Source organism: Sceloporus undulatus, chromosome 5 (genome assembly GCF_019175285.1).
Source record: "Sceloporus undulatus isolate JIND9_A2432 ecotype Alabama chromosome 5, SceUnd_v1.1, whole genome shotgun sequence".
Lineage (NCBI taxonomy): Eukaryota > Metazoa > Chordata > Lepidosauria > Squamata > Phrynosomatidae > Sceloporus > Sceloporus undulatus.
This window is the reverse complement of record NC_056526.1, coordinates 24,641,462-24,664,896: the sequence shown is the minus strand read 5'-3', so window position 1 is coordinate 24,664,896 and position 23,435 is coordinate 24,641,462. Positions and strand designations below refer to the sequence as shown.

Genomic DNA, 23,435 nt, shown 5'->3' with positions numbered 1-23,435 from the left:
GGCCCCTTTCTCCTTCTCCCCGCTGCCGCAGGGTGTCCTTGGGCTTGAAGCCCCAGGGACACCCCTTTCAGGCTGCAAGGAAGCGGCGTTTTGCTGCTCTCCCGCAGCCTGAAAAGCGGCGATCGGGGCTCAGCGGCTGCCGTTCTGACAGTGAGGCCCCAATACACCGGGGAAAGGGGCGGGTGCAGCCCCACCAAATGGGCGGTCTATAACCCCGCCAGTGTTTTATTAGCTGGAAACTTCGGATTTTAGTTTTGCTTTAAGGCAAACTGAGAGTAGCAAACCCTGAAAAAAAAAAGCCTGTGTGTATAATTACTTGAGATCTAGCATGTAATGGTTTGGGCATTGGACTAGGAATCTGGGAGACTGGTTTGAATTTCTGTTCAAACATGAAATCCCACTAGGTGACCGTGGACAAGTCACATTCTCTCAGCCTCAGAGGAAGTCAGTGGCAAGCTCCTAATGCAGAAATATTGCCAAGAAAACCCTGAGGTAGGCCTGAGGTAGGTTTGCCATATGTTGGAAATGACTTGAAGGCACACTACAACAAATGTCCATTTTACCTGTGGATATTCTCACCGCAATAGTAAAAGTTAATTGGCTTTTCCAGGTGGTGATCATTCAGCCAGCTAGTACATTTACAAACATATTACATATCTGCTTTATTGTCTTTGTACTGTTTGGTAGTACAGTTGGACCTCCATTTTCGTGGGGTATCTGTTCCAGACCCACCCACCCACCACCACCACCCCCGCAAAAACGGAGGCTCGCACTTATTCAAGATCCATTCATCGATTCCCCTCACCACACTTCCATTGAAAAACTAGAGCAGCCAGTTCATCTCCATGCACAAAGACCGGTTTACTGTGTCTTTGTGCACTAATGACCATCATTAAAACTGGACCTGCAGCTTCTTTTCCATACACAAAGGATTTGTAATTTACATTGACATACTCACATACCAATGGCATATATATGTCTGTGCCTGGCTTCCACTCCACCAAATGCATCTGAGGAAGTAGATTGAAGTCTACGAAAGCTCATGCTGCCAATTTCTTTTCTTCAGTTAGTCTCAAAGGTGCTACAACAAAGGGAAGATTACTTAAGGAGTGTGGCATTAGGTACAAGTCTTATTGATATTCTTATGGGTCTCTGAATTTTGTTCAGAAGCATAAGTGCAACTAGAACTTCTGGATGCAGTGGTACCCCCGCCCCTGGATAGTCTCTTGGCAGTATTTGTGCATGGAAATCTTAATGGATTTCCTGTCCTGTAGTTTGTAGAAATTTGGGTGTAATCCAGAGAAGTAGGACAATTTATATTATTAAATATGACTTACATTTAAATATTTTTAACACTAATTGAAATAAATGGGACTTAAATTTTAAGTTGCATTTGTCATTTCCTGACCTGCAGGGCCACAGTTAAATTGCATACCACCCTATGCCCTCCCTGTCTTCATAACCTTGACTTAAAGGGAAGCACTGTGATTTGTATCCCTGAAATAGATGTTAATAGATCTGTGCAGTATTCTTGGCAAAGTTTCTGTTTAGCCTGACATTGAAGAACTGTTCAAATGATTAAGCCAGGAAGTCCAAGAAAGTTGTTCTTATGGATGTTTTCCCAGCCAAGCCTTCTCATCATTATTATTTTTTTAGTCTTTGCAAGGTGCTCAAATAATCCAACAGGGTAAGTGGGACCCTTTAATATGAATAGCCTCTCTTATGTTTTTGCCCAGCAATATTTGTGTGGCAGAAGGAAATGTATTTTGAATTTGGCCCTTATAATGAATACTCTAGTTGTACCCAGTGGCTGTTCACAGCACATGTGCAGATAAGATAGAGCAGGGTTGTCCAGTTCATTTGAACACTAAAGTTGGTTTTTAACTAGTACTTAGTAAAATTACTGCAATTAGTCAGTAGTCAGTTGTTTTTTAAAATGTTCCTGCTTAAGACACATGATTTATTCTTCTGATTCTGAAGAGCAAACATTATGTTAAGGAGAATGCTAAAGCCTCTCAGGAAAACTTTGATAAATATTCCAATCAGGCATGAATTGGAGTAATATATTATTTATACATTCTCTCGCTTAGGAAGCGTGTTTCTGTTGTCCCATTATTTTCACTAAAGGTTTCCTATTGACAGAGTTTCTTTTGTTGCTTAGTTAGAATTTCTCTTGATTGATTCTGCATCTGAAATCAATTTTCTGTTACACAAGAAAAGCTAGTTTGGCAATAATGTTAGACAGACTTAAGAAATTACGTGACTCCAAAGAGTAGACTAAGCAAAGAAGGGGAAAATGTCCTAAAGTAAAATATTCTGTAACTAGCCAAATAAAGTACTCCCTATTAGCAAAAACCCAGCATATTATCTGTAATATTGTAGTGTTGTATGGCCCTTTGCTGCTCAAGATTCCTGATGACAGGCTTCCTTTTGCCCTGTGGTCTTTGTGTCCCAGACCCCTACTTCTTTGGGGCATGAGCAAACTCTTCTTAGGCTTTTATCGGCTTGGCCTTTACTCCCTGTCAAATCAAAGTGATGTTCTCTCTACACCCAGAGCACTTCAGGCTACATGAATTAGTAGGAGAGAACCTTTTCCATAAAAAGAAACTCCTCCAAATTACATCTGCCAGCTCAGTTCTTCAGCTTTTAACGCCATAATGTTTCAAGACCAATTTTAATGAAGTTTACTTAGAAAGAATGGTTACATTAGAGAAGCAGTGAGACTCTCTTTATTTACAACATTTGTATCCCACACCTTCATCCACTGGGGGTTCCTAATGAAACAATATAGAATAAAACGTCACTTCTAGACTAAATGCAGAAGCTTGCTAATTTCATTGCACAAGCTTTAAGAAAGCAGGCATGTATTCATGCTATGGTCTAGAATGAGGTGACAGATGCCCCTGTTGTTGGATGCAGCCTGATAAGCCTTTGAATCTGATCCACCTTTCCTTTGGTGTTCCACTCAGAATTTGGTCTCCAAGCTTCCATGCTTTCATGGTTGGCTGCCAGACCCTTGTTCTTGGCAACAATGAGGAGAATGAGGGAATATGAAGCTCACATAATGATGAAGGCCAAACAGAAAGTGCAGAGGCTAGAGTGCTGTATATTTTTGTGTATGAGAAAGAGCGAATGGCTAGGTAGATGGATAATTGTTGTATAAAGAATTAATTGGCCACTTAATATGTGGCTGGACAGCTGAATTGTGGCACTCAGAAGTAATCATTTCAGGATTTATATAGTATAGACTTGGCCACTTTGATTAATTCTGTGGCTGAGATGTATTATGCTAAACAGGTGTCATTCTCCTCTCCTGTCTCTTAGAGTTAGGGATTGAGGGTCCTTGCCTCTTGTCAGCTGCCTTGGGTTACCTTGTTAAGTTTCTGGTCATCTAGTTTATGATGAACTAGATAAACATCAGCTCTCAAATATCTTCAAGTCTTGGACTTCCAGGATATCAGTGGGGAAAGGAACGGACTGTTTTGGTACTCTTTTAGCCTATTTATTATAAATATTTATTGGTGCATATATACATATACATTTATTTCAGGGAGAATCGCAGACACAGCATTGTTTGGACCCTTTAGCTTAGTTATATTCAGTCTATAAGATTATATGTCAGGCGTTATTCTATTATGTTGCATTCATGGCATCTTATATTAAGTCACATAACCATCACATATTCATCAGGACATTCATAGAGACTTTATCTCTCTATTCACCTCTTTAATAGGCTTGGTAATAAGTAACACACATAAGAATATCAGCCTTTTAAACCAGTTGACATGTAATATTATCCTGGTATCCTCATGAACAGGTTCTCCTTAATCACATAGTTTTTCATCTACCTGCTAAGACAGTCATACAGACTATTCCTAAAGGCTTTTACATAATCACAATCTTGTCACTTATCATATTCTCAGCTGTTTTACACTTAACCAATTATTCATGCCACTCTCATCTGTATGAGGAGTTTTACAACTCTAACAGGTTTCTGTGTAACCCAGGCATTCAAGGGTTAAACTTTAAGAACTTCTTAAGCAAGTCTTTCAACTGCTTTAATTTCATGTAAGCATATATCTCCTAGGCTAAGGCTAGGAAATTATTAGAATCAGCATTTTAGGGTGACATGTCAGGGCTTATCAGGAACTTTTCTTGGGAAGGCTACATCATTGCCTTCTCTTCCTACAGTAGAGGCTTGTGGAATAGCAGCTTACCATATATACTCGATTATAAGTCAAGAAACTGATGCCAAAAAACTGACTCTAAAATCTTGGGTTGACTTATATCATGGTCAGTACAGTAATAGTGCTTAGAAAGGTCCTGAAAGAAGCACCAACTCGTGTCTCGGCAGTGATTTCGGAAAGAACTGCCGGCATTGTGTGTGTAATAGGTGATTCCTTTCCCGATCCAATGTTAAAGACTGCCCTCCCTACCAAACCTCTCATTTAAATCCAGTTCCATTCCAATCTGGTGTTAAGGATTTCTCTCCCAACTAAACCCCTCATTTAAATCCGCTTCTTTCACTTCTCAATCCAGTGTTAAAACCTTTTCCTCCAGCACCAGGGAAGAGGTCTAGAGAAGGAGAGGGAGGGAGGGAGGGAAGTGGTGTTTTCCCTTTCAGATTCTTTATTATCGTCTCCTAAATTTTGCTTTCGACTTATCCATGGATCATATAAAAATCCATGATTTTGACCCTAAAACCTTTCCTCGACTTATACATGAGGTCAGCTTGTACATAAGTATATACGGTAATTATGCAGCTCTAACTTAACTCTTTTATTCTCTCCTGATGTCCACTCAGTGTATCAGTTATCCCATTGGGTTTATATCTTATATTTTTGTTGGGCACAGTAGAGCCTAGTGCACATTCCGCTTTTAGAATACACCCAGGTGTCTCTAACACACTAACTGGCAGGATGACCTAAGGTCATCCCTTGTGGTTTTTGTTTACATTTTTAAAGGAACATTTAGCATTCTTCCCCGATTTGAAATCTAAACAAGCATTTTCCTTCCTTCCCTTATTACAAGCCAGAAAATGGGCAAGTGTTGTCATGCATCTTAGGCTCCATATTTTATCATTTGTAGGTATTGTCAGGGATGATGGGAGTTGTAGCTCTTCACCTCTGGCTCGAACTCACCACCTTGTTACGCACCGGCGCTGACCAGTTTTGGTCAGTGGATAAAGCTTTGCTCTAAAGCAGCAGAGTTACAGAGAATAGGCTGAAGACCCTGACAAATTCTCCAAGCCTTCTCACTCTTGCTTCCACAAAAGTCTTCACCCTTCTTCAGGATCCAGCTGGCTCTTGTATCTTCACCCAAGACACCAGACAACTCAGTAGTCTTATATAAAAGATCTACTTTATTCTACTATATACAGCTCCAAACTATCCAACACTACTCCAATACTCCTCAACTACTACCCACAAAATACATTGGGTTTCATAGCCATTATTATAGTCCTTGGAAAACAACACCCACTCTTGTCAGTTTCCACCCAGTGGGCGTGTACAACCATTTTCATTGGTTCTCTTGGTTCATCCCACAATTAATGATTTCCTCATCTCAGCCTTGTCCACTTTAACAATTCTCAGGTGTGTTCAATTATCCACTTTGCATTTCTGTCCTTGGCATTTAGGACTTGTTAACTACATTACCTTTTACACCTGTGTGGCTCCTAATTGCTTCTGCTGAGTCATCCTGACTCTCACATACATGTTTTATTTCATTCACTGTATATCCCATGTTGCTTTTTCCTTAACAGGTATTACCAGTTTATATGCTCTTATTTAAGGTTATATAGGTGGGGTACAGACCGCCCAAAAAGGGTGGTCTGCCCACGCCTTGTTTTGTTCCACAAGGAAGTCGCAGCGGACAAACCACACGGCTCCCTCGCAGAGCAAAAACAACCCGCAAAAAGGAGGTTCTTTTTGTGGCACCAAATGATGCCGCAATGTGCCAGTGGTGCACTTTTGACATCATTATGGAGCCGCGACGTGTGGACGCTAGGTGTCGTCGCGTCAAAATAGCGGTGCCCGTCTGTATAGGGCGCCGCCATTTTGACGCCCTCATCACATACTAGGGGTGAGGCATGTATGGGCGGTGCGCCCTCAGCCAACCCCTAGCACATGACGAGGGCACACTATAGGCCCGTCTGGATTGGGCCATAAACATTCTAATGGTATATGAACAGATTTAGGAGTTGCCAACTAAAATTCGTCTGGCTTGTAACAATACAATCTGAGTCTTGTGGCACATGGAGTAGTAATGAAGACATTGGCAGGGAAATGAGGGATGCAGTCCCCTGCAATTAAGAGCATTAAATGATATGTGGTCCTGACAGATAGTCCCACTGAAAAGTTTTGTCTGTATTTTGTGTGCCAGACCAGGAGTCATAGATGTGTTTAGTGCATCTATCTATCCATCCATCCATCCATCCATCCATCTATCTATCTATCTTCCTTCCCTAAATCTATGCCATCTAACACTCATTATTTTTGTTTCTTTTTCCCAATAGTGATAACCTGTTAAGAAGAGCTGCATGCCAAGAAGCACAGGTAATACCATTCAACAAAATCAAATTAGATTAAAAACCCCTCCTTATCTCACCTGTGCAGGACTCTGGAGATTCTTCCAGTAGGTTTATTCTACGTGACTCGCCTGAAAAGGGGCTGTCTGCATTCTTTCCTCAGAGACTACAAAGCACTTTTACCTTTCTGCAAGGCCTCTGTTTTGCATTAGATTTGGTACCCTCACAAAATATTCAGAAGTACTACGAAGATGGATATTTTTGATTATTCTGTATGACAGTTCAGGAAACTTAATCTGTATTGTTTCTGTTAAGTTAACATAGAGGGTAGAGGTGACTGAACCATAAACTCTGAAAACTGAAATCCTATTTTGTAAATGCCAGTGAAAGTGCAGCTTTTCTTATGACTTCTAGAATCCAAGATCTCCATGTTTTATTATGTTTAAAATGTTTTTGTGTATTTGTTGCATCTTCTGAACTGGGCTTATTTAGGTCTTATGCATTTAAGGAGCAAAAATAAGTTTCTACTGCCAGGGTGGCCTGATGTATGATCTCTCATCAACTACAATTTGATTTAAATTAACTTTAAATTGAATTAACTTTACAGGACAATCCTAAATTGGAAATTGCAAAGCAGTCCTTTTTGGGGTAGGGAGAGTTATTTGAGGGAGTTAGCTATTGGGGGCACTGCACTCCAGTGGTTCTGTTCCTACCTCTCGGGCAGATTCCAGATGGTGATGCTGGGGGACAGTTGCTCTCGTAAAAGAGAACTGACATCAGGCATCTCTCAGGGCGCCATTCTGTCCCCCATGCTTTTTAACATTTACATGAAGCCGCTGGGAGAGATCATCTGGAGACATGGGGCGCAGTGTTATCAATATGCCGATGACACCCAAATTCACTTCTCTATGTCTCCGACTGCTGCAGTGACTAAGGATGGCATCTCTCCTCTGAATGCCTGCCTTGAGTCAGTAATGGTCTGGATGAGGGGAAACCAACTCAAGCTGAATCCAGAGAAAACGGAGGTGCTCGTGGTAGGTGCCCCTGGTCTGGGGAAGGAGATTTTCCAGCCCATTCTTGACGGGATCACACTTCCCCTGAAGAATGAATTTGCAGTTTGGGAGTGCTCCTGGACTCGTCTCTACAGTTGACATCTCGGGTAGAAGCAATAGCCAGGAGCGCATGGTGTCAGCGTCGGCTGATACGCCAACTGCGTCCCTACCTGGTTCAGGGGACCTTGAAACAGTAGTACACACACTGGTAACCTCTCGTTTAGATTTCTGTAATGCCCTCTACATGGGTCTACTAAGTTCAGAAGCTTCAACTGATTCAGAATGCTGTAGCCAGACTGATCACCAGGACACCGAGATCAGAGCACATTACACCAGTGTTGAAATCTCTAAATTGGCTGCTGATTAGCTTCTGGGCACAATACAATGTGTCAGTTATTACCTATAAAGGCCTACATGGCCTGGGCCCGAGTTACTTAAGGAAACGCCTCTCCCTACATAATCCGCCCCACAGTCTCAGAACATCTGGCACAAAAATATTAGAACACCCCAAAACCAGGTTGAAAACTGACTCTTGTAAAACATTTTCTGCGATGGCCCCTAGACTTTGGAACAACTTACCAGAAGAGATCTGTCTTATACCTTCTTTGGAAGCCTTCAAGAGGGCATTGAAGACAGATCTCTTCCGGGTGGCCTATCCAACGGATCTCCTCTAATCTGATTTTGAATATCTGAATACGATGACTCGATTCTTACAACTGTGAGCAATACTGTAACAACTCTTCCCTTTTTATTTCTGATTGAAGTATTTTGTATTGTCTATGTATTTTATGATGTTTTTATTGCTGTAATCCCGCTTCGATCCGAAGGGAGAAATGGGAGATATAAATAAAAATTTATTATTATTATTATTATTATTATTATTATTATTATTATTATTATTGCAGGATCTCTGTTTGGATCAAAGGATAGGTCCAGAATAAGAATTGCCAATTTTCAGTGTTTCAGTCTATGTGTTTACACTGTGGTGTAGTATGGCTATATTTACAATTATGTCACATTTTGGTCTCTAGACCATCAGCTCTCAGCACCACTGCCACTCCTGCTGTGATAGCAACACTAATTGTATCTGCAGAGCAATTTCAACCTAAAAACATAGTTTACAAATGTCTTTTGGAAAGCACAAATTTCATATCACTGGAGTTAGAAATAAGTGGGATAACGACTTTGATTGTCATGTGCAAATCAATCAATAGAATTTTTTTCTAGCTTCAGTGTCCAAAATAGATTTCAGTAGACTTGATTCAGTAGAAATTGTTGTTTTGAATATATTGGACACTGCTACTACTTGTTATAAAAAAATTGCCCATGTCAGTAAATGTTTGCGATGTATTACATATTACAGGTGATGGTTCTTTATGGCATCTGATATGAAAGTGCCCAGTGGTCACATCATTCTGACTGGATGCATTGCTGTACATTCATTTTGTATTATAAAAATCTTTGATAAAAGTACACATAAGAACTTTAGGATTTTATTACTACTATTTGGAAATGAATTGTTGGTTAAAGTCATATCATGCATATTGGTATTGTAATAAAAAAAAGCATACCCCAAGTTAAAGACAAATACTTATTATCTCTCATTCTATCAAAAGGTTTTATAGCCTTTCTTTGCATAAATGTGTTGTTTACATATGCAGGTTCCAAGTACATTTGTATTTGTGTTCATATGATCATCTGATATTAACCTATATGCACTGCTGACATTCATATTATATTCATCACTATCCCACTTTTTTCTCTACTTTTTTCTGTTTCCCATTTCCTTTGTGTTTATATTTTTAAAATCCAATAAACATATGTATAAATAATACAATGTGAAAACCTAGCCATGTTGTAAACTTTTGATATTGATCAGTATCGCAATAGTGAAAAATATCCGGAAAATTGAGGGCCCCAAAGGAAGATTTCTTAATGTATATTTTGGGAAGCAATATTTAATAGATTGTCATTTGTTAACTTAGTTATCTCTTCAGCTCAATTAGCATACAAATACAAAAGAAAATTCGGTTTGTGAGCATTGGACTACGACTCTGGAGACCAAGGTTTGAATTCCTACTTGGGCAGGGAAACCCACCCACCAGGTAATCTTGGGCTAGTGATATTCTCTCAGCCTCATAGGAAAGAAAGGGCAAAGGCACCCTGCCTCCATGGAAAACTCGATTTGCGTACTAGCCCTGTTACTTTTGTTACCAACAGTATACCTGCAGTATTTTGGGGTACAAATATATATATTTTTTACAGTAGCAGTTACAGAGAGGCCAAAAAGCATAAACCTGGAAAAGACATGATGACCTTTAAGTGAACTTCTCATGAGTGGTCATATATACCTGAGGGCATATGTAAAGGACCCAAGTAACTTAATGGCTGTGAATATTGCTGTTTCCCAACCCTCTGCCATGTGCATTTCCTCTTGAAAGTCAGGAACAAAACATTAAGCCAATCTTTCTGTGACCCTCCATTATATTTTCCCACACCCCATAAATTCTCTGTGGATTTCCTGATCATATCACTTGTTAATTAAATCATTGTCACTGCCATCAACCAAAAATATTCCTTTTGTAACTCTGAAGTTAAAACCATTGACCAATTGGGAATCCCATTGTTTCTGTGATTCTTGGAAAATGAACACAAACTGCCTCAAGTCAGGTTTGGCCCATAAATACCCTTGACTGTTGGTGACTCCTATTTTGGTCCAGAACTGTTGTCTGTGCCAGATAGCAAGCAGACCGAGTCACATTTTTTTCCAGATTGGAGCCTGGCTTCTGGAATTGGTAAACATTGGCCATTGCAGTCTTTTAATTTGCTATCCACTACTACTTTTTATATCTTAGTCCGTGTGTGTGTGTGTGTGTGTGTGTGTGTGTAAAAGTAAGTGCTTCACATGAATGTTGTTCACATAATAAAACTGAGTTGTACTTAGTATTCTGGGGTTTTAGTTTTTCAAAAAGGGTAAAAATTGGCTTGTATACCAGCCAAAGTTAGCCTGGCCCTCTCGCTGCTAAATTATTGGGCTAAATTAGTTTCCCCATTGAATGCAATTTGTGGGTGCCCTCTTGGGACTCCTTGCAATTTAGGTGGCACTTTTATCCTGAGATTTCACTTTTCAAAGCTACCTTTCAGAACTTCCCCAAAATATATTATCTGAAAGATAAATTCAGGATAGTAAATTCAAGGGAAGACAGGAAACCCTAAGGCAGTTGGCTCTGGGATTCTGTGAGCTACAATCCATCACATCTGGTAGGCACACCATGTTGGGGAAAGCTGGTGGGAGTGTGCTATGAAGTATAAAAAGAAGGAAAGAGTGTGGTACAGTTTGAAATAAATATATCTTAAAATGAGCTTGCTAGGTTCCTTTATGTCTGTTTATGGTTACTAAGTGATTCCAGAGATTGCTGACCTTTTGCCCACCTCCAGATTTGAATGTGTGAATGCAAAGCCACCAAAATACTAGTCTGCCAAAGGTATAATTTGTAGAAAATACAGGTTTTTGGTTAGAGTGTGCAAAGGCTTTGCTTCTTCCTACCAGTGAAACAATTAGATGTTTTCAGCAGCTGTAACTGTTCAGAAAATTATGAAGGCAGTCATTTTCTTTGATTTCCCTCAAGCATGCAAAAGTAATAGAATTAATCACTGACTTTTCCCATCTGTTCTTCAGATAGCATGCCAGTTTGATTTCCTCTGTCCTTTGCCCCCATGAATTGCTGTCTCTCAGATACCTTCTGCCTTCACTTTCCATTTACACTAAAATAAATAGAATTTAATGCTCAACTTTGCTCTAATGCACTTAAAATTCTCTGCTCTAATAAGCTCAGTGAAGTTGATTGCTGTGAGTTTCTGCTTTGAAAAACTGGAGCTTTCTCAGTATGATTATTTCAGCTACCTTGTTCTAGCCATCCTCACCAAAAGTAATTCATTGATTACTATTACTTGTGAGATTATGTGAGGTTTATCCTTACTTCTTATCTTCCATCACAGTGAGACAGGTAGGTACCTGGTCTGCTTTGTTCTCAGTGGAACTAGCTGTTGGGGTATATGCCTTCTTTTGCAGTTCCTTGTAAAAAAAATGTCAACCTGTCTACATCTTTTAAATTTTCAGCCATAATGCTTAACATATGACTGCATTAGGCATTTTAGAGGTCTTAAAATTTCAAGGCTAGCTGCTAGAAGTGGAAGGGAAAGAATAAATAACAACAGCAGCAGCAGCATTTATTTATAATTCCCTTTCCACCAAACAACCTTGATTGACCTTCACTGAGGCCATTTCTTTGTCCAGGGCCAAAAATTGTTTGTTGCTGATGTTGTTGTTTGACAAGTCATTTCTGACTTATGGCAAACCTAAGGTGAATCTTTCACAGGGTTTTCTTGGCAAGATTTGTTCAGAGGAAGTTTGCCTTTTCTTTCTTCTGAGGATGAGAGAGTATGACTTTCCCAAAGTTACTGAGTGGGTGTCCATGGCTGAGTGGGGATTTGGCTCCTGGTCTCCAGAGTCATAGTACAATGCTCAGATGATTACACCATGTTGGCTCTCTAACAGTGCCAGAAGACATCCTTGTAACTACTGAAATTCCAAGGGAGTGTAGATGCTATGTCTGAGTATCCAAAAAGTGGGAAACGCATTGGTTTTATAACCATTAGTTTATTTTCTTCATCATTAGGTATTTGGCAACCAGATTATACCTTCCAACATGCAGATAAAGAAGGCAACTGTATTTCTCAATCCTGCAGCTTGTAAAGGGTATGATTTTGCATATTATTTCATTTCTTAACTTCCTGCCACCTCTTTTTGCATATCTTTGTTTTCATGGGAAGTCATTTGTCTGTCAGAGACTTATTCCCTATCATCCTAGTGCATAGCCTAACATAACCTAGTGTTATCAAATGTGTCATCCCTCTTTCCATTTTTGATAAGAAACCATAATTAAAATGAGAGCTGATTTAATAATATGAACCCCAAGTTATGTGCTTTTTCTTGTTATCATATACTCCATACTAAAGTTATTAGTATTGCTGCTGAATTGCTGGAATTTCAGGGTTCACCAAAATGGAGAATACTATTTTAAAACCCTTAAAGATAGTTTTGTGCCTGTTTTTTCCAGGTGACTTTTCTTGCTAACTTGGGCAAAGGGTGTTTTCTGATTACAGATTTAGGGATGGTATTGACTGAAGTAAAGAGAAGTATTCTTTCAACGAATTTATCTCTTGATCAGCTTTCTTATCTTATCCTCTTTACTACATTTGGGTAGGGTTTTTATTAGTCTCCTATCATTCCACAGACAACTACCGAGCTTGGGAAAGTAGAGTTTTTTGGACAACAACACCAGAAACCAGCAGCTGTGGGATTCTGGGAGTTGCAATACAAAAATAAACGGTGAAAAACTGGCATTCTGGGGGAAAGACTCTTAACTTTTTAAGTGGCTAAACCTTTTTAAATTATTTAATTGTTTAACATTTTTGAAGGGTTTACATTTTTATGTTGAATTTTAAATGGTTTAAATAATTTGGTTGTAAATTGACCAGAGATCTCATGATAATTGGCAGAATACAAATATTTGAAAAAATAAAATAGAATAAAATAAAAGATTGCTAGACTAGTCTTTTTTGTTGATGAGCCAGTTTCTAGCATTGATAAATCATTGCTTTTCTGCTGTACGTTGACAGCAGAATCGCAAGGGATTTCCCACAGTACTAGGGGTATTGTAATGTTCACCCTGCTACATTCTACCCAAATAACTGCTTTGAGTAGTCCAGAAGAAGATCCGTTCTCTGGATTGGTGAGGGAAAGAATCTGCACAGAGTAATAGTATCCATCACCACCCAGAGAGTAGCAGGAAACTAAGATGAGGCCAAAGATATTGGCAGTCTGGGTACTGCCTGCTCCCCATTTCCACTTTTCTTTCTTGCCTGACTCAACACAGCTTTCCTTTTCAGCTTTTTCATTTGATCTGGATTTTCTATGCTTTTCTACACATTTTTTCCTGTTACTTCTGCGATTCTCATCAGTTCCTTTAGTTTTAATGTTTGTTTGCTCCTTTTTTTTAAAAAAAAAAATTGTTTCATCTTTTCTTCTGGTCCTTCCCTTGATCCCCTTTTCTGATCTCATTGTCTGATTGGAAAGAGGCAGACATTTCAGCTGGGGGGAAAAAGACCTCTTAAAATTTTCCCTTCTCCTCTGCATTAGATGAAGCCAGCTGTGACCCTCTACTTCTCAAATAGAGTCAGCAGGCAATGCAGATGGCATGCAAAGACTCAGCCTGTTTAGCAAATCATACCAACCACCATTATGCACAGAGTGTAGCTCCAAGGGTAGAGGATGCCTTCCTCTACTTTAGACTTGTTAGGTTTAGGCAGTGAAGGCAGTGGAAAAAAGATTGTCGTTCTGGAACTACTTTCAGAACATAAAGATTATATTCTTTTCCCAGAGAATCAGAAGAACTCAACAAAATTTAGCTAAGAAGAGAAGAACATGGTAAAATTAGGTTCCTACCATATTTAAGTTTCTGGGATAAAGGCTGACTGCATTAAGCCACCCTTTTTTGAGCACCCTGAAGTTCTTGTCATGGCCAGCACCATTTTGGGACCAATGCCTGTCTTCATCATTTTGATTTTCAAACAGTGTCATTTTGAAACTGCACCTTCTTCACGCTTTCCATCAGCTGTGCAAGAGTTAGCTCCAGAAGCAGTATTGGTGGCAGATATGGAAATTGCCCAGCTATTTGGTGGAAGAGCAGCCAGTGGCAGGGCAGTTGTCCATCTGTCCATTATCTCTGTTCTGGTAGGATCAACATTTTGCAGGCCTTCAGACATGGGTTTGTGGCCTCTTTCCACAACAGCAGTACTTTCAGGCACATACAGTTGTATTTGCTGCACTGGACTAATCCTGGAATCATAGAAGCAGAGAGTTGGAACAGACCACAAAGGCCATCCAGTCCAAACCCTTGCCATGCAGGAACTCGCAATCAAAGCATCCCTGAGAGATGGCCATCTAGCCTCTGTTTAAAGACCTCCAAGGAAAGAGACTCCCATCACCCTCCGAGGGAGTGTGTTCCACTGTCAAAAAGCCCTTACTGTCAAAAAGCCCTTACTAATGTTGAGGTGGAATCTCTTTTCCTGTAGCTTGCATCCATTGTTCCGGGTCCTATTCTCTGGAGTAGCAGAAAACAAGCTTGCTCCATCCTCAATATGACATCCCTTCAAATATTTAAAGAAGGCTGTCATATCACCTCTTAACCATCTTTTCTCAAGCCTAAGCATACCCAGTTCCCTAGGTCTTTCCTCAGAAGGCATGGTTTCTAGACCCTTCACAATTTTGGTGGCCCTCCTTTGGACATGCTCCAGTTTCTCAACATCCTTTTTGAATTGTGGTGTCCAGCACTGGACACAGTATTCTAGGTGAGGCCTGACCAAGGCAGAATAGACTGACGCTATTGCTTCCCTTGATCTAGACACTATACTTCTATTGATGCAGCCTAGAATCACATTGGCCTTTTTAGCTGCCGCATCACACTGTGACTCATGTTCAACTTGTGGTCTACCTGGACTCCTAGATCCCTTTCACACATAGTCTCATTCAGCCAGGTGTCCCCCATACTATATCTACTGTATACATTTCTTTTCATTTCATTTCTTTCTTTCTCTTTTCTTTTTCTTCCCCTAAGTGCGGTACAATTCTCTCTGTTGAATATCATTTTGTTAGCCTTGACCTAATCTATTAAGGTCATTGTGAATTTCAATCCTGTTTTCTGGGGTATTAACTATTCCTCCTAATTTGGTGTCATCTGCAAATTCTTTCATCTAAGTTATTGATAAAGATGTTGAATAGCACTGGGCCCAGCACAAAACCCTGTGGCACTCCACTTGTCAGCTTCTCTCCAGGATGAAAAGGAACCATTGCTGAATACCTTTTGGGTTCTGGCAGTCAACCAATTACAAATCCATTTAACAGTTGTATTGTCTAACCCACATTTTACTAGCTTGTTTGCAAGAATGTCATGGGGGACCTTTTGGAAGTTTTGGTTCCTTTTAATTGAATCCCTCCATATGGACTATTTGTTTGGGCAACTTTGGGAAATAGTGGTTTCCAAAGCATCAGTACAAATACCCAGTCCAAGTATTTGTAATCTGCTACACAGTCTCCTCCTTCCATCTCTGCAAATGTCTGATTGACTGCTGCAGCAGCTGGCATCAGTTTGTCTAAACTGCAAGAATATCTGCTAAAGAAGGAATCACAGGTAATCCTACCTTAAAACCAACAGCTTTGAAACCAGCTTTGCAAACCCACTCTTCAGTCTGTGAAAGAGAAGGTCCTTTGTCTCATCATTGTAAGAAGACTTCAGATGCTGAATCTGATGTAAATTCTCCAATGGAGGTTATGCTTCCAGAAATGTTGCCTACCTAGAAATGTCTGAAAAAGAACTGGAGAGCTGGAAGGAACTCTAAACCAACTGAGAAGTTCAAAGGATAGGTTTTTAAAAATGCTTCCCTCCCTGCAGATAGATGACCTGCGCAGCAGATAAATGACAGAGCTTCCTGAGAACTTTATCTTAAATTTATTTTTAGCAGGTTATATGTTGTAATGCCCTTTGTTTCAAATCTTGTTTTCTATTCCCTGGATACTATAAATTATTTTTACAGAATAATTTATAATTAATGTGCTTATTTATTATGCTGTAACAGGCATAAAAATTCTTGAGAGCCATTGCAAAATAAGGTCAGCTAAAGTTTTTGTTTTAATGTTGCTGAATAATAAAACAAGTAATATTTCACCTTAAAGGTAGAATTTGCTTCCTGTCAACTAAGGGATGGTATTCCAGATCTCATTAGTTGGGCAATAATTCATAATTTGCTTGAGGGATTATTTACAGAGTGTGGGGATCACATGGGAGGCATTAGGGTTTCTGAAGTTGCTGTAGAAACATGATGGTCAGACTGGGGAAGGGGTGCAAAAATATTCACCCATTTTCTGGACAAAAAGAGTATGTCTCAATTATCGGCATTCTCTGCTGAGAAAATTGTGACATGGTATCTTCTGCAGTTCAGGATTTTTTTCACACAGAATTTGTCCTTGTCTAATCACAAGGGACTTTGATATAGAAAACAACATTTCCAGCACAGTAAACTTTAGAGTTTGTTTTCTTGGGGGGGGGGGGATGCCACATTATTTTTTGTGTGCAACATGATTTTGTGAATATCAAAATTGCATAGGAAACATGATGTTCTAGCATATTTTTATGGGTACTGGGATACACATTTCTAGCTCAGAAAATGATATTTTCTATGCAAAAGATTCATTTGGAGTGTTTTTCCTGCAAATTGCTCCTTTGTAAAAGTGTGTCTTTTCCTCAGTTCCTCTGCCAGCAGAGAGAAAGCAGTTGAAATTTTTGGTTCTTGCAAAATAAGCCACGATTTATATTCCTATGGAGGAGATGCAGCTATATGGCTAATTGAGGCACTTTGCAGACCGCCCAAAAGGGCGGTCTGTAAAGCACCCTCATTTGCTGCGCAGAGCAGCCTCAGCGGCCAAACTGCGCGACTGCTCCGCGCAGCAAAAAGAAGCCACAAAAAGTGGCTTCTTTTTGCAGTGCCATTATGACGCCGCAAAGCACCAGTGGTGCACTTGCAGCATCATAATGGCGCCAAGACGTGCAGACGCTAAGCGTCCGCTACATCAAGATTGCGGCGCCCATGTAGAATGGGTGCCGCCATTTTATATGTGCTCGGTGCGTTCTAGGGTTGGGGCGTACTTTTTGCCCGTGCGGAACAGGCCTGGGTTACCTTGAGTCAATTGTCACCTCTTAGCTTACCCAGGTGTGTGGTTATGAGGATGAAATAGGGATTGTGCTGGGATGGAGAATGCCACATTGAGTGTTCGGGAGAGAGAAGAGATAAAATGAAGTAGTTTATGTGTAGGGGATTCCCTGTGTCTAAAACGTGAGGGGTATTCTTAAATTCTCACAATGGCATTACTTTACTGTGGTGGTGGAATTGCATGCTCCTGTGAGGCAAGAGGCTATGCTGATGGTAGCACTGCTGCCAGTAGGGTTTTGCATATCAGGCAGGCTCTTGCTCAGGAGCCAGACCAAATGTGCCAAATAGCTACTGGGCAGCAACAGCAGTGCAGTGTGTGTGTTTTTTTTGGGGGGGGGGGTGTACACTAGCAAAGGATTTCTCAGAGACAATGGAGTGGTCCCCTGGCTTACACTTGTTAATGTGCACAAAATGAGCCACTGGTTTGAATGTTGCTTACCATGAAAAACCCTATGAGGAAAATAATCCATAGTGAAACAAAAGATATTATCAGAAGATGAGACTCCCAAGGTGGAAGGCACTCAATGAGCTACTGGGGAAGAGCAGAGGACCGATATAATTAACTAATGATGCAACTGGATTCAAGCCAAAACAAAGTTCAACTGTTGATGTTTCAGAGGTGAAAGGAAATTCCAAAGATGCACGGTACATATTATAGAAATATGGAATGTGAGAATCAGGGGAAGCTAGACATAATAAAACAAGAAGTGGAATGTATAAACATTTCTATACTTGATGAGAAGGAGATAAAGTGGATAGGAATCTGGCATTTTGAGTCAGATTACACAGTGTTTTGCTCAGGCAACAAAAATCTAAGAAGAAATGGAATGGCATCAATAATGAGGAGAGATGTAGCAAAAACAGTCAGGGACTATAATGCAAACTCTTGACCAAATAATATCAATAAGACCTCAGGAGAAACCCATCAGTATAACCATAATCCAAGTTTACGCTCCAACTACAGAGACAAAAGTAGAAGAAATTGAAAGATTCTATGCTGTGGTCCAGTAAAAAATCAAGAAAGCCACAGCCCTGGATCTTCAAGACCTGAGCAAGGCTGTTGATGATAGAGTGACTTAGAGGTCTCTTATTCTTAGGGCACCAAAAGTCAAAGTCTCACACACATTCTTGAATTGATGTAGAAATGGATATTGCACTAACTAAGGTATGTTCATATGGAAGTAATTGCTCAGTTGCTCAATTGAGTTGGTTTCTGTGTGCCACTTAACAGTGGAAAAAATAAGTTTTTTAATTTTACCTACACAGTTAGTATCATGTTGATTTAGGTCCTAAGATGAATCTACAACTTCACAGAAGAGTGAGGGATCATTATAAAGAGAAATTGCAAGACCAACATAAGTTGCACGCTCTGCATGAGCCAATGTGGTGTAATAGAACATTGTTTCCTTGCTGTATAATTTAGAGTTTAGAAGGACTCCCAAATACCCTAACGATACCAGATTCTGTCTGATCTTGGAAACTAAGCAGGGTCAGCCCTGGTTAGTACTTGGATGGGAGACTGACAATGAATACCAAGTGTTGTAGGCTATATTTCCAAGGAAGGAACTGGCAAAACCACCTCTGAGTATTCATCGCCTAAAAAAACCTTATGAAATTCTTGGAGTTGCCCTATGTCAGCAGGGGACTTGGAGGCACATACACACACAGGATTCCAGTTTGCTCTTAAATAGCCTTATTTTTGTGAAGCTCCTCTGCAGATGTTTTCTAAAACTGCCTGTGGTATGGTGGATAAAGTAGTTCAAACTGATTGCAATAAATAGCATTTGTCATCATAATTTCTCTAATGAACAGAGGAGATACTTATTTTACCGCCCTTAGGAACGTCATATTGTATCAGAATTATGATTATCTAAAGTTTCTTGTTAAGCACTGAAAATCAGTACGGAGTAGTGAACAAAGGTATTGTACTAGAATCCAGAAAACATGGATTGAAGTGTCTGCTGACCCATAAATTTACTGGATAACTTTAGGACAATTAGCATCTGTCTAATTTACATTGTGGAATGGTGTTAGAAAAAAAATCAGGTGTGTAAAGGAGGGAGAAACCATGTAAGCTGCTCATGGAGGAAGGACACAGTATAATGCAGTAAATAGAACAAGTCCAACACTGCCCCATGTTCCACTCTTCATATTTTCTTTCCCACTAATTTGCTTTGGCTATGTGAAAAGAAGATTCCATAGCTTACACAGGTATTGTACCATTTAAAACAGTATACTGATTACTCATTCTGCACATAAAACTAATGATGGTCAAATAGCCACTGTTATGTTGATAAAATAAGACTCTTTCCCCTTGACAATGGATTTAATTTGGTTCCCTTGCCAATTAGAATTTCCCAGGGACGTTCAGAACAGCTTGTTTTTATTGTGAACATAACTTGGTGTTTAAAGGCTTTTAAAAGAGCACCTGTAATTAAATGATCTGTCACCTTTTACTTTCCAGCAAAGCCAGGAGCCTTTTTGAAAAGAATGCTGCCCCAATTCTTCATTTGTCTGGTTTGGATGTGACTGTTGTAAAGGTAAAAACTAAGAACAGAGTTCCACTTTCTCCTCCTACTGAATATTTTCCCTTTAGAATTGCCTGGGCTTGAACAGAAGCTATTGTGGAAGAGAATAAATGCTAAGGAGGAGGAGGGCTATTTTTTATTACATCTGAAAATTGTGCCAATTTTAAAAAGTGGTTCAATGGCTTTTCATTTTTGGAATAAAGGTGATGGAGAGCAAGTGATATATCTTGATGAGAGATGTAGCATAGCAGTTTGGAATGTTAGCTGCCAATAAACTGTAACAGGCAGGGGTTTGGTGGCTTTGCCTAAGCAAGTTGAATTGTGTTGTTTAAGAGCTCAACCACTGCAGTAAGATACTTGAGATACATGAAAAGAGGTCCTTTGAATCAAAGGAAAAGGATGCATTACTGAAAGAGAAATTTAAAAGACAGGAAGGAAAGACTTGAATGGGTGAAATAGTTTTGAGATTTTGTAACCTAGATTTGTGGCAACAAAGGAGTTGTACAGGCCACCCCTTTTAGCACCAGATTGGGGCCAAGGCATGTAGTTGCCGTGGCCCCAATCTTGCCTTTCCGCAGCGTAAAAAACAGCTCCTTTTTCCACCGTGGAAAGGGTGCCACAGCTTTTTGCGCTCCTTTGGTGCTGCATCATGTACAGCCCCAAAGACTTTCTTTATTTTACTTTGTGCTATGCTGTACTTCATGAATGTTGTTTTTTTCTCCTCAACTGTAGTGTTCCAAATCCTGCAACTGGACATGTTGGTGATGGCTGAGATGTATATATTTTTGTCAATATGTATGGTACTGATGGAGTACTTTCTTGTAGGCAGAATGTGTTCTTTTGAGCTGTGAATCTTCTTTATTTCAAAACATCTATGTTTGTCCAAGTTGAATGTTTAAATACATATGAAACACTCACAGGTTGAGCAGGATTTTTTTCTCAGTGTTTGGAATGGAGATGTTTGCAGATCCCTCTACTGCTTTAGGATGTACCTTTGTGTAGTTCAATAGGTGGCACTATTAGCTTTCTGAAGTAAGCAAGGAGAAGGATAAATAGGAAGATGTGATTTTCAAAAGCCATCTATTTAAGCCATCTATTATTTCTGCAACCTTTTGAGGAAAAAGTGATTACATGTTTGAAATTAAATCATGTTAATTTAAAAGTAGTATGTACTATCTTTACAGTATCTTACCTGAGTATTAGAACCTTTTATAAAAATTTCTATGCATGATATTCTGTAAATGTAAACCAACTTGAAGCATTTCCTGTGGGATGGGGAGGATACAAATTTCAAAAATAAAGTTATACAAACCGCTGTATTGACTTAAGAGTACACATATGCAGCTAGGATGTTTGTCAGCCTTCAATTTGATAACCTCCAAATTGGTTGGACAACAACTCAGGGTATACTGAGAGTTTTAGTCCAACACATCTGGAGATGATCAGGCTGAGAAATGCTGGCATTATGATTCCACCGACAAACCCTGGTCTGGCTAGGCTGTGCTAAACATATTGCTTTTCTGTGCCCTTTTTTGTATCTTAGACAGATTATGAAGGACAAGCAAAGAAATTGCTAGAACTGATGGAAAACACAGACATGATCATTATTGCAGGAGGAGATGGAACTGTACAAGAGGTACTGTGAAAGTTCTTATTTATGCCTTCATTCCAGCACCTATTGCACATTACAAGTAGAGAAATGTCCAATACAGAGCAATTTTCCAGGGATCCTATGTAAGCATTTATCTTCATAGTGGAGACATTTGTGTAAATAATCTCAAACCTCCAAAGTGCTGCTGTCTGAGCACACAAGATTTAGGTGCTAGAAGTCAAGAGTATAGTGTCTGAGGCATGTAAAGCTAGTTTTTGGATTGTTGTCATTCTCATAATGGTTGGTGGACCAATCATTGTACCAAAAATCTCCCTTCTATAGTAATTGTCCCTGTCAGCTTCTCTTCCATGCTTGCATCTGTTTTACATCATAATTTTCTCTGTATTACTAGCAGAATACATTTCTGAGTCCAAAGATGGTTTGGAAAAAGTGTTTCAGGACTGTTCCTCCATTCTAGCTTCAGATCATTTGTTTTCAAAGGTTACTCCTGCCATGTATGTTGTTCATGATGAATGATGGCCGTTTTCCTATTGAGAAGAGAGCTTGTTGTCCAATAAATTACAACAGCACAAATGAGTGGCTTTTCCCTTGGTTGTGGCTAAGGCTCAGGAGCAGATGCAAATATGGCTGCATTCAGAAATTGTTGTTTTAACTGTTTCAAAACAGGATTTCATTGATACTTGCACAAATGTTTGGTTTTCCTGCCTTCTCTGCAACACCTTCTCCTGGAATACATATGTTATTTATTAATCTAGTTCTCTGGTAGCCTCATACCAGATTTATGAGAGAAGGAGCTACTTGTAAAACTGCATCTCATTAGAAAAGGAGCTTTAGCATTGTTGTTAGTTTTATTTTTTAGTTTAGGGAACTGGACATGGCGAGTATGCCCTGTTCCTGCTGGGCCTCATGGCAACTTTCAATATCATCAACCATGGTATCTGTGAACACACACCCAACTAAAGGTGGTGGCAGGTTTGGGTGTGCAACGCCGGTACCCTGGTAAGATCAGACTCTTCTACCCAAAAACGCTCTGATGCTGAACGTAAAGTTCAAAAAGGGTTTTGTTAAAGAACCTTTTGTTAAAGAACAAAAATAAAGAGTTTTCTTCTCCCCAGCTCTAGATAAAATATACTTTACAGACTTTCAGCAATCTTCAGGGTACCATCTTTCTGGGTCTGATCTTGGTTTGATCTCCTCTCTCAATGGAGCTGGTGCAGGGTCTTTCAGCTCCTGAATTCTTTGACTTGAAGTAGGTAACTAATTTCTGGTAACTGATGTGGCTAATGTGTAAGAAATGCCCTTTCCGGCTGCCTGGGCCTGTTTGCCACCAAAAGACAGCTCTCTGCCTGCTCACAACAAAGACTGCGCCAAACTAAAAAACCTCTAGCTAAAGCAGAGCATGCTGCGACAGGGGAAACCAAACCTGGAAAAATGCAGGGGATCCTACAGCTCCTCCCACAACTAATACAATGAATTTTCCTACACTAAAATATTCTATGGCCTGAACCAACATGAAAGAAAATGCAGGGGGAGATTCAAATAGTCCTGGCAGGACATCACAGTATCCTTCTGGACCGCTTCTCTGAGATGGGATTGGGGGCACTGCTGTGCAGTGGTTCTGGTCTTTATTAGAAGGACAAACTTAGAAGATGGTGTTGGGGGAATCCTGTTTCACTCCCTGATGTTTGGAGTCCTACAAGGTTCTGTTTTGTCCTCCATGCTTTTTAACGTCTGCATGAAACCACTGGGATAATTCATTTGGAGTTCTGGGGTGCAGTGTTATCAGTATGTGGCTAACACCCAACTCTCTCCCCTTTCCACCCAACTCCAATGAAGCTGTCTCTGTACTAAACCAATATTTGCTGTCAGTAATGGACTGGAGGTGG

General features: G+C 39.9%; 1 protein-coding gene across 2 annotated transcripts in view; it reads left to right on the top strand.

Annotated features, from left to right (window-relative positions):
* The window catches only part of AGK (acylglycerol kinase), a 75,681-nt gene that overhangs the window by 16,217 nt on the left and 36,029 nt on the right, over positions 1 to 23,435 (top strand). The window contains exons 1-5 of one of the 2 annotated variants that reach the window (XM_042468092.1): positions 1,569 to 1,687; positions 6,518 to 6,557; positions 12,261 to 12,340; positions 19,874 to 19,949; positions 21,481 to 21,573. In XM_042468092.1, the coding sequence (XP_042324026.1) occupies positions 1,575 to 1,687; positions 6,518 to 6,557; positions 12,261 to 12,340; positions 19,874 to 19,949; positions 21,481 to 21,573 (402 nt within the window). In that variant the 5' untranslated portion in view covers positions 1,569 to 1,574. Of the gene's footprint in view, positions 1 to 1,568; positions 1,688 to 6,517; positions 6,558 to 12,260; positions 12,341 to 19,873; positions 19,950 to 21,480; positions 21,574 to 23,435 lie in introns of those variants that run through there. The other variant, XM_042468093.1, reaches the window with a different exon arrangement.